A 12,001-nucleotide genomic window follows, 5' to 3' on the forward strand; every position below is an offset into this window, starting at 1 on the left:
TTGTTTAATTTAGTTTAGGAAATCTTTCGTTTTGATCACTTTTCAAAGAAAATTTGAAAGAGTTTCATTTTGGCGCTAGCCTAGGGATCGTATATCGTAATGAAATTTTGTCTATTACTGTATCGGAAATTTTAAAAATCAATTTAGTGCCATTTTGAATATCAAATACCCCACCGTGTCATGGTTGTAGGTTCCCAAGATTCGGTCAGGCCGAATATAGCACTATTTTACTTGTACTCATCCACATCGCTTTTGTTTAAAAGAATGGAATGGAATTCATATAGGCTATGTTGAACCAGTAAAGGAGATCCTTTTTTTCATATAATTTAAAATAATTTATTTTTCTAAACAATACATTTCATTACAAAAAATAAATTAATTATGGTATAAAAAATATCATTAAAAAATAATTTAGGAATGTTTCGTGATTAACTTCTTACGGGCGTTTTCACGCAACAATCTCAGTTGGGAAATTTAACATAAAAACAAAAAAACAAGCAGTATAGAAAACAATAAACAATAAATACATAAAGCTTAGAGCACGATTACGCTTACAACACTAACAAAATAAATTAATTAGCTCATATTACAAAAGTCGTATTACATGGCGATTTAAAAATGAAATTCGAATATGTCACGTGAGTGACAACACCTTCGATGGGATTTGGGGGAGGTGAGCCGTGATCATTTGTAGTACTGGGTGATTTGACGGATCCAGTCCAAGTAGTGGGAAACCTTAACATAGACGCCAGGAACATTCACCTGACCACAGCCAATACCCCAGGAAACCACACCGGCCACATGCCAAGCACCTTGACGTTCGCAAACCAAGGGGCCACCGCCATCACCTTTGCAGGCATCCTTGCCCTCCTCACCGCCGGCACACAAGAAGCCAGGATTCAATTTGTAGCCATAGCCAAGGCGAGTTTGACGCAATTGGCTTTCACACTGGTGATGGGACAAAATGGGCACATCGACCTCCTTGAGAATGTTTTGGTATTTGCCATGTTCACCGAAGGCGTCTTTGCCCCAGCCCGTGGTCCAGCAACGGGCGCCAGTGAAGTCAGAGAATTTATCAGGCAAGCAGGCGGGGCTAATGTGGGGATTCTTGGTGAAGTCAACGGGATGGTCCAATTTCAAGACAGCCAAGTCATTGTCCAAGGTGCCGGCATAGTACTCGGGATGTATGTGCACGGAGACAACATCACGTTCGATGTAGGGGAAGAATTCCACATCATGATTGACATCCCATTCACCCAAGCGAGCTCTTAAATCGAAGCCATTTTGCCTGTTGGATTTAGAGAAGAAAAGGGGAATTTTCTCAATTTGTGATTGGGGGCGGGGGGCAATTTAAAAAGCAAACTTACGCTTTAATGCAATGAGCTGCTGTAATAACATGTTGAGCATCTATAAGTGTAGCACCACAGGCATAAATGGACTCTTTGGGATCCTTCTTCAAAATGGCCACATGCCAGGGGTATTCACCGAATTCACTGTCGCCATCGACATAAACTGGATTCTTAATGCGTCCTGTGATACCGGCAGCATTGCGTACGCCACAACGACCAAATTGTTGTGGTGGTGGTTGGGGAGGACGCAGGGGGCGACGGCAGCAAACTTCATTAACACGGCAGGTCTTCTCAACGGGACGGTTACCATAGTAAGCGCGCTATACGAAAAAGAGGTGGAAAATTAAATTTAAAAAATTTTAAAAATTACGAAATTTTTCCTACGACCCATCCTGCGTTTGGAGCCTGCTCTGCTTTTTAATACCTGTTCCAGTTTTACCGTTTCTGCTATAACACTACCATGCTCTTCAGCATTAGGCTCGTGATACTCTACGCTGCGCCTTTTACGATCCCTGGGAAATGAGACATAAGCGCTTCCCTCTGCAGCTCCCGGAGCTTGTGTGGGTATGTTATGGGTATTTTGCAGGTATTGTAAGGTTTTGCCTTTGCGATTACGATGAGAGTCCGTAAAGATCAGCGTTTGATTGCCACTGTAGCTACGATCATAGATGTTGCCAATGCCCCCTGCTGCTGTGGCACCATAACCAGTAGCATAACCCTGGAATTGGTTAACTGTAGGGTAAGGGGGATTAGGCGCACCAAAGCCAGAGCCAGAACCACTGGGCGGATATGAGGGAATGGCTGTAGCACCTCCACTTGGGGGATAAGAGGAAGAGTGACTTCCAAAAGTACTTCCGCCGCTAGTTGCATATGAGTTACTGCCAAAACCAGCACCTGCACCGCCACTGGGTGGATATGAGGTAGAGTGACTTCCGCCGCTAGGAGGATACGCAGCAGAGTGACTTCCGCCACTGGGTGGATATGAGTTGGTAAGACTCTCCAAGTTTGAGACTTCAGGATATGAAGACGACAATGAGTGACTGGCAAAAGACTCATGGCTAGCATGATGTTCCTCATAATGCTGATCACTATGCTCATCCAGATGATTATGATCCAAAGGACTTGGTACAGGATGTTCAATTGGTGGTACCACCTGAGCACCACTATGGTACTCAAAGATAGGTTTGCTGGGATACATTTCCACTTCGTAATGCTTGTGACCCGTTGGCGGTGATGGGTAATGATGTATAGGCCCTGGTGCTGTCACTATGTCCTCCAAGTGGTGAAAATGCTCTCCCCCTCCCGTGGGGGGAGAGGAATAATGATGTACAGGCCCCGGACTGCTAACTATGACGGGATGATGTTCATGGTGGCCATGGTGTTCAAAACCTGTATAGTGATCATGATGATGATAGTGATGATTTTCCACCACAGTCTCCTGACCCTTAAAGAGACTACCGAATTTTTCGAAAATATGCGCATTGGGAGTAACATGAAGATTAACCAAAGGCTTAATCACTTTGTCGCCAAACTCGGTTTTCTGTACTTGCACCGAAGCCAAGGGGTTGACATTGATCAAGCCCAGATTTAGACCATTGGGTCCAATTGCGCCGAAATACGGATTTTGGGCAGGATAATGATCACCCAAAATATTGGGTGGATAGCCCCCAGGGTAATTGGGATAGGGGAGACCAAATGATACTCCAAAGGTGGGCAAGACTTTGCGTTTCACCAATTCAATGGCATGTATTGCGGTGGGGCTGTCGAAAATTCGCTAAGAATAGTAGAAAAGTGGGATGGTAGGCTTTTAGGGATAAAAATCTTGGATTGAGGCAAACAGTTAACTGGGCATGGGGCCATGTAGGGTCATGCTTCATTAGGAGGCGTGTGTGCTTGATGGAGCTGTACAAACTCGTGGGTGTAATAGTGCGGTTAGCCTAATGATGCTGATGGTTTAGTTGGTATTAGTTACATAAGGCACCTGCTACGCCACCGCACATAAACTTAACGCACGCACGACATCCTTGACATGGCTCACACACAAATATCTCAAGAGAAGGCAAGGCAATAACCCAGAGAGTGCTTAACTCCGGCAACATGTACAGATACACTGAAAAATAGTTTACGTTGGGGCAGCGTAGTGTGCAGCATTACAGAAACGTCAGGATCAGGTATTAAAACAGGGTTAAAAGGCTTTAGTTCGGGAATTAACATTTGAGCTTTCCTCCAGGCAGGTTAAGAACGATATTAGAAGAATTTTTGTAAAACTTACCCCTTCAGCATCCAAAGGCAAGTCGGCGGCACCATCATCATCCTGTTTATCCTCAGCCTTGGCTGCCTCACGTTTGCTGCGTGTTGCCTTATCATCGTCCTTCAAGTCAGCGGATGTTTGCTCCTCCTTCTTCTCAGGATTGGCATTGATGGTTATGTTGGCAGCAGCCTCATCACTCAAGGCTTCAATGTCCTTACCCAAGTTACGAGGGTCAATGGGCAAAATCAAATCCTCTTTGCGTCCAATACGATCGGCAGCGGGGCATTGGTTGAAGGGTACACATTGGCAGTCGACAAATTGATTGCGCGAAGTATCATAGCCACCGCCATACAAAGATTGTTCATTGCCATAACCTGAGGTCAAGCTGTTGAAATTGCTGGAAGAGGATGCTTGGATGCCGCCAATATTGTGCAATTCCTTTTTGTAGTAATCGGGATTTTGGCTGTGATAGCTGGGGCCTGCAGTACCGGAGGAGCCAAAGCTGGAAGCAGAGCCATAATTTGAAGCAGAACCAAAGTTTGAGGCCGAACCAAAACCGGAAGAGCCATAAGTTGCGGAGGAACCACCATTGCCATAAGAGCTTAAACCACCAACGGCAGGCTTGTACAAATCTCCTCCTACATTGGGCTTGAAGCCATTGGATCCTTGTGAAATTAAACCTCCTTGGGATGCAGCATTGAAACCGGCACTATAAGATCCTTGTCCTTGGGCATACAGTCCTTGAGATCCCTGGGGTGTAAAGGCTGTCGAGGATTGTGCCAAAGCCGAGAAGTCAGTGTTGATGGTTTGACCAGTTCCCAAGGGCACCGGCACACTGGGAACTTTAGCCGAATCTGCTCCATCCACATGATGGAAGTGATGATGGACATGTTGTTGCAAACCAGCATTTGCTACTGGGGCACCCGCTACGACCACTTTGGTGCTTGATGACTGAGAGGCAGAGGCAGAAGCGGATTGATGGCTATAGAAGTTGGTTTGTTGTGAGCCAGCAGCATGGATTTTTTCAGGATTCTCAAAAGCATAGGGAGGAGGAACATTGCTGGAGCCACCAGTATAGACTGGACCTGGGGGTTTGCTGCCATAGATAATAGCTCCAGGTGGTGGCTTATTGAATGTGGTCATGCCAGAACCATCAATGGCCGAGGGAGGAGGAGTTTCCAAATAGGGCCCATTATAGGAGCCCACAGGGCCAGTGGGTCTGTATCCAGCAGGCTTGTAAGAAGATTCATAGCCTACTTTGCGTGGTGGACCAAATGAATTGATGGACGAAGGAGGAGGAGGACCCATGGGGGGGCGGCCATTGTAGAATCCAGGAGGAGGCATGGGTTTGGCAGGACCATAGGGACCACCACCATATTTATTGGGCGGGGGACCTTGAGCGTAGATGGAGGAATAGTATTGGCGCTTGCCCTCGGCCTCACAGCTCATAAGACCCAATTGACACAGCTTATCACGCACCAAGTTGCGGGCCTGCATATCATTGCCTTGCATCAAAGCCTGATCAACATTGCCATCAGCATAAACCTGATCAAAATCATTCAAAATTCTACCCTCACGACGGGAGCTAAGAATTTGGTCGATCAGCTGATTGACTTCGGTGTCATTGCTATAGATGGGCTCATGGACATCATAGTTGCGGCCTTGTCCTTGCTCTTCAGGTTTGACTTCAGCCTCAGCTGAGCGGCGGGTTAGCATAGAATCCTTAACGTCAGGCATGGACCAGCTGCCTGACCATGCTGAGGCATCTTCAGCCTTTGTTGTGCTGCACATGGCAACGGCCATTAAAACCGAGGCCAAAAGGGCCCTCTGCAACGTTACTCTCATGCTGTAAATGAGGGAGGAATACAAAAAAAAGAAGAAATTATTGTTAACCTTCAAAAAATATTCCAAATGCTTATGGGTTGATAAATGATCGTTATGAATATTAAGTAATCGCTGATGATGATTTGTTTGTCCCTCACTCATGTCCATAGTTTTGAAGACACCTCCGCACAACGAAACACAAACATACATACATTTGGCCTCAATCCCTAGCACTTAAGTGGTCATTGTGCTACTTTTGGTCTTGCCATGCAACAACAACAACAATAACATTTCCAAACAGACCGAGCGCTATACATGATAATAAACGCTCATTAACAGCTGACTATGGCGGTGGCGGTGGTGTTCCTTCACTGCAGACCGGTTTCTGCAGCAGATTTCAAAGATTGACTCATTCACCCATAACTTACTACTTGGCTGCAGTCCAAGAAAATATGCCGTGCCCGCAGTGATGCGGTGCGCCGGCGTGCAGCCCAGCTAATTTTATTACTTTTACTTTCGTTTTAAGGTCATTAGCTTAAAGCCGGCAATGTACAAGTCATGATGTGGCTTATAAAGTGTAAACACAACAAGAAACGAGTCATACCTCGGAATGGCTGGCTGGTTATACAGGCCTGATGGTTGAGTAAGATATTGTTGTTGCCTTGTCAGATAGAGATAAACTTGGCTCAAGCATCCCGACCCATAACAACGTTTTATGAAGTAATTTTGGTAGTTAATTTAATTTTTTTTATTTTGTAGTTTTATTTTCCTACCGCTCCTATCTTCCGCTCTTTTGGTTGTTTGTCTGTTTATTTGAAACTATTTTGCAATATTTGTTTTCATTTACTCAAGACCTAGGCAAAGTGAGGCTTAAATTTAAAGCTGCTCCATGCGAAGTTGGCCTTAGTTAAACTGTGACAGCTGTCAAGCTGTTTGAAACCTTTGCAATTTCTTTGGCTTGGGCTTTGGGAAAAGACTGGGCATACGTTGGAAAGAGGAAGTCGATGGTTTCCTTTTTACGCCCTATGACTTTTGGGCTGTGGCCCTCTTTCCTTCCCCTCTCTTCACAAAGCAAAGTCAAGCGTTGTGTATTCATGACATAATACTACCAATAGCATGCCATCATATATGCGGGGGCTGACGATGATGATTTTAAAGCGTTTGCTCTTTTTCTAGAGCGCAAAATGTTATGCAAAAAGCGCAGCATATTGTTAAAGTCGTTGATTTTGGCGGCTTATGATCATCGAAAGTAAGCACGAAGCTATTGTAACGGTTTTTTCGTATTACATATTACTATGATGTTACTACGCAAAACCGGATGTTGCTCTTATAGCCAGACAAACGCTCATTGTAGTCTACTTAGCTGTAATATAGTGTGTATTGTCTGTTGCATGGAAGTGCTGATACTTATTATGTATTCAAGCTTTCTGTTATTGTTTCCTTGCAGTGTTGCATTTTATGCAAATTTCCTTTGCCGGCCATTGGCTGAGGGAAAATATTTTGTTTTCCACTAAATTAGCATTTGTTTACCAGCGACTGGGTATTTCGCACGATATGAAAGGATGGTAATGTTGTGGGGAATTTTCATTTCAATCTATCTCCTCTTTGGGCTATACACAATGATGGTGGTCATCTCTAAAGGTTAATGACTGGCCTCCAAAGCAATGGGAAAACCTACGCAATAACACTGACTAACTGAACTATTTTGACATAGTTTACCAAGAACACTTTCTTTTTTAAGGCGCAATATATGTTTATGCATCGCTTGGTATTGGCGTATGACGCAGGGAAATAAAATTTTCTCAAAATGAAATATTAATTCGACTCAATAGAGGCTTCCTTGGTATAATTTTAAAGAACTTTTTAAAATACAACTCAAAGTTATGATTAAAAGAAAAAAATAAAAAGATATCTCTTCTAATCAGCAATATATTTGCATTTAAAATCATTTCAAGTCCATTATTGGTATCAAGTTTAAAAGTCAAGGGCTAATCTTGAATTATAAAAGCAGTAAAAGCTACTTGCTGAATTTTAATTTCACGAATATAAATTTTATCTTTTCTAGGAAAATAATGCTCAAGAAATGATAAAGTGTATAAAATGGTCCAAAAATAATAGGAATTTAAAACCAGGCACCTTTGCCTGACAAACTGAGGATATATTTGCATTTAAAGTTAACTCTTCGATTACAAGAGGATATTAATCCAACTCATGTCTTGGTGAAGATGGATATATTTGCATTTAAAGTTATATATTTAAATCATAATCTTAATTAAACAAAAATATAGAAAGACGAATAAGTCGGGACTTTAAAAAGTAATTCAGCAGATATCAGAAGGAAGTTTGGAGATGTGTTCAGTTTTAGCCATAGGCAAAAATTTGGGCTAATTCTCTTGAAATTTCTGCAAAGTCGAATCGAAAACGAATTTCCTGTTGGATCAGCAATCAAATGGGGAGTTTTGTATTGAATGATATGCCAATTTCTAATATTCTGCTGCCAGAAGTACACACATGGACAATGGATTAAAATTGTCCAAGTGTGTGTTGAGAAAATTTACTACCGTTCTAACCTAACCTAGTAAGTGATGTTCTTTTATGACCTCCCACTAAGTGGAGTTCTTTTAGGATCTCTCAGTATGCACCAAATGTCCCTGGGGAACACATTTTTATACCCACCATCGAAGGATGGGGGTATATTCATTTTTGCAACACATCGTAACATCCATTAACGACCCTATAAAGTATACACATTTTTGATCGTTGTAAAACTCTAAGACGATCGTGCCATGTTTGTTGCTACAGTGTTAAAAAATAGAGACATTGAGCTGAAATTTTGCACAAACGCTTTTTTTTCGTCCATAGTTCGGTAAAGTACGAAGATGGTCAATATCGAACTATATCTTTATGTAGCCCCCATATAGACCGATCTGCCGATTTAAGGTCTTAGTCACATTAAGGCCACCTTTAATATCCCATTTCGCTGAAATTTGGGACATTTGTGGTTGTGGCATCTCGACATCCTTGTTTAATTTGGCTCAGATCGGTTCAGAATTTGATGTAGCTGCCATGTATACCGAACTCCCGATTTAAGGTTTTAGACACCTAAAAATTTACTTTATTAACCGATTTTGCTGAAATTAAGCACAATGAGTTACGTTAGACCCTTTGAGAGTCGTACCGAGTATGGGAAAGGTCTGTCTTTATTTGGATATAATTGCCCAGAGACCGATCTCCCAATATGAGGTATTGGACCGATAATAGGCGCATTTGACGTCCGATTGACAAGATCGGTCTATATTTGGATGTGGCTGCCATATATACCGATCTCCTGATTTAAGATTTTAGGCTCATTAAAGTTGAAATCTAGCACAGTGAGTTGTGTTAAGCCCTTCGACGTTCGTACCGAGTATGGTCAACATCGGAATATATTTGGATATGCAAATACAAATGCAAATATTGCCCATAAACATTCCACTAAGGAACAGGGGAAAACTTCTCACATATCAATGAGTGCAGTCCGATTCAAGTTTAAGCACAATGATAAGGGCCCTTCTTTTTCAGCGGAGTGCGAATGGCGTGCCGTAGTGAGACACCTCTTTGGAGGGAAGATTTACTCACACATGTTGCCAGGAAATACCATCGTTGAAAATTGTTTCTGGTCTTGCCAGGATACGAACCCAGGCGTTCAGCATCATAGGCTAATATGCTAACCTCTGCGCTACGGTGGCCTTAGATATAGCGCCAAGCAACTCGCATTACAACGATGTTGATCGAGGCAATAGAGTTGGATACCCTATGGTCTCTCCTCTGGACATGGTGCAGTAGCTCCAAGGGTTATTTTATAACCCCAGCCTATACATGTGAGTTGTATTCGGCTGTTAAGTTAAGAAGATCACAGAAAGTGAAGTAGTTCTTGCACCTCTTAAGGAAGCCTAAACACTTGAATGCTTGCTCGACACTTCAAATATGTGTTTAGCCCAAAGGACATCACACTGTATCTTCATGCCCAGAACATCAAGAGCTTCTGATTGTTTGACATTAATACCGTCGATAGATAGAGACGATCGTAATCGATCGGCGAATCGTTTGTGTCACAACAAACAGCATTAAGTCTTCCGTGCAAAAAATCTACTCTATTCCTTCGACCCCAATCAGAAATGGCTAGCAAATCCTGTCAGAGTGTATTGCCCATAATCCGCCTCTTGTCCTCGATCGGTCGAATCGGTATGTCGGTCGAATATGTATGTCTCAGAAACGAAATTATAATACAAATAGTCAGCTTAAACATCAATAAAATCTCGATCTGTGGATATATTTGCATTTAAAGTAAAAGGATATTTTAAAAGGTCGTCATTAACCATTCAAGGTGCTTTTCTAACCTCAATCATGCCACAGAAATCATTTCATCGGATTTTGGAAAATATATAATTTTATTGAGTTATTTGCATTTAATGATACAAGATTAATCAAAAAGAGTATCAATAAAACCTCAATCTTGCCACAGAAGTTTTTTAAAACATAATTTAAGATAAGAAACATTAAAATTCAGGACCCATTTATGAAAAAAGTTTTAAATATTGTGCAAGCTTTTATATTTTGTTTTTATTACTTGTCTATTTTTTGGTACAAGAACATGTAAGAGATGTTTCTTTGAAACTGAATTCCTTAATTGTATTTGGTCTTGCAAAACTTTAAGAATCAATAGAGAATAACTTTTTGTCAGTATCAATATCCTTGCTCATAACACCGGGATATGGCAACAGCTTTATTATCTAAAGCAACCAAAGAGGAAACATTTAAATAAATTTTCCACAAGCCTGCCTCTACAAGCCATGCAATTTCAGTTACACACTATGCATAAGGGAAAAACTTTCATTTGATGAAAAAAAAAAAAAAATGCTTTTCAAAAATTATTCAAAATTGTGTTAACAATTTTGTAATAAAAAAATGGAAGCTCTACAGGGTGGCTGATGAATATTGCTACAATGATGAATATTGCTACATTTTTTTTTCGGTGTATGGAATACATTTTTCTTTTATTCATGTTAAATTAAATTATTAAATTAATTATTAAATTATTATTAATTAAATTAATAAATTAATTAATTAAATTAATTATTAAATTATTATTATTAAATAGAAAAAAAGTTATTACATTTTTTTTTGGTAGCGGCTTTCATCAGCCACCCTGTATATTATTTTCATTATAATTGTTTGCACATTCCACATTAAATCCATTCACCGTGAAATGTATAATTATTTAGTTTTTGTCTTTCTTTCTTTTACACTGCCATATGAATTGTATGTCTTGTTGTTTCTCTCACTACTTTTTAGAGTGTATCTTTTTATTCACTTTCAATTTCGTTCATTCCACCTTGTTGTTTTTTGTCAATTTCAATTCAAGGTCTATATTTCATAACCGTTTTATTTTTTTTACGGATTTTTTTGGCTTGTTTCTTTTTTTTTTCCATTTCAAAATATCACTGATTGTTGTTTTCATTGGATGCGGTCGGTTGGCTGGTTGGTAAACTCACTTTGTGTATTTGTTTATTGTTTTTGTTTTAATCCTTATGTAACAAATAGTAGTTTAAGTAAATATCCTTCGATCGTTGTTACTTGCGATCTACTTCGTTTGTTGTCTTATCGTTGACTGTGCTTTGTGGGCCAGACCCGCTTCTTTTTATACTTTAAACCACAATAATCCCCATCTGCAGCTCTATGCGCAAGATCACCAATATACCACTGAGTGAGTGTCTCTGCTTTGCCATTTAGGCTTTTGGAAAATCTCCCAAAATCTGAATACAGTCAACGACAACTTGGCTAAAAACTGAGCTTAGCTTAGTGACTTTGGGGGTTGATGTTTACTGGCAGCTCTGCTCTTAGTTATGATGAACCTCAATAATTGAGTCGTGAGCACATGTGACGTCAGTATGGTTTTTGGCCATAAGTTTAGTGTGCGAATAAAGTGGTTGAAATTGTTATTTCGGTTGTAGCGCATGCGCATGAATTTCTAAGAAAAATTGAGGACGTTTTTTTGGTAGTTGAAGTGTTTGGTACATGAACTAGTTTACATTGAAGTATCCTGAGGTTATGAGGTGTTTTCTATTGGATTGTTCAGTCTATTTCGGTGTTAGGAAAGTCCTCCAATAGGCAAAAACCGTTTAAAAATTGAAAGAAATCCTCAAATGCGAAATTAATATAGAAACTTGTAAATTTTCATTTTTTTGTAGTTGAAGTATTTGGTACATACAACTAGTTTATATTGAAGTATCCTGAGGTTATTGAAGTTATTTTCTATTGGATTTTTTGTCTTTTCGATGTTGGAAAAGTCCTCCAACTAAGCAAAAGGGACAGAGAGCCCTCAAATTTGATAAAAAAAACTTTTTAAAATTTACATAGAAATTTACAATTTAAAAAAAAAATTCGCATTTTGCGCTTAACGCCTGTGTTCCTGACGATAACAAATTAAAAAAAAAATCAGCTGCAGTTATACCCTCCTAATGCTAGCGACTTTTGTGAGGTACTAGACCATCGTTACACTATCGCATATCGTTCGGACTGTCCCTTATTATTTAAC

General features: G+C 40.4%; 1 protein-coding gene across 2 annotated transcripts; it reads right to left on the reverse strand.

Moving 5' to 3' along the window:
• Window positions 1–393: 393 nt before the first annotated feature.
• LOC106090464 (uncharacterized) lies at window positions 394–11,056 on the reverse strand. Of its 2 annotated transcripts, XM_013256647.2 has the most exons (5): window positions 10,959–11,056; window positions 3,622–5,446; window positions 1,774–3,123; window positions 1,368–1,669; window positions 394–1,288 (listed from the first exon to the last, which is right to left on the reverse strand). In XM_013256647.2, the coding sequence occupies exons 2-5, from the start codon at window positions 5,443–5,445 to the stop codon at window positions 685–687; spliced, it is 4,080 nt and encodes a 1,359-aa protein (XP_013112101.2). In that variant the 5' UTR covers window position 5,446; window positions 10,959–11,056; the 3' UTR covers window positions 394–684. The 2 variants fall into 2 exon arrangements, with proteins under 2 accessions (XP_013112101.2, XP_013112103.1); XM_013256649.2 differs by lacking the exon at window positions 1,774–3,123.
• Window positions 11,057–12,001: the final 945 nt, after the last annotated feature.

The sequence above is a fragment of the Stomoxys calcitrans genome, chromosome 1 (assembly GCF_963082655.1).
Source record: "Stomoxys calcitrans chromosome 1, idStoCalc2.1, whole genome shotgun sequence".
Taxonomy (NCBI): Eukaryota; Metazoa; Arthropoda; class Insecta; order Diptera; family Muscidae; genus Stomoxys; species Stomoxys calcitrans.

Excerpts from the sequence above, each read along its gene's own strand:
- LOC106090464 (XM_013256647.2), bottom strand. The coding sequence starts at position 5,445 with ATGAGAGTAACGTTGCAGAGGGCCCTTTTGGCCTCGGTTTTAATGGCC. Across the intron at positions 3,124-3,621 it reads TGCCTTTGGATGCTGAAGGG|CGAATTTTCGACAGCCCCAC; the intron begins GTAAGTTTTACA and ends TACTATTCTTAG. Across the intron at positions 1,289-1,367 it reads GCAGCTCATTGCATTAAAGC|GCAAAATGGCTTCGATTTAA; the intron begins GTAAGTTTGCTT and ends TAAATCCAACAG.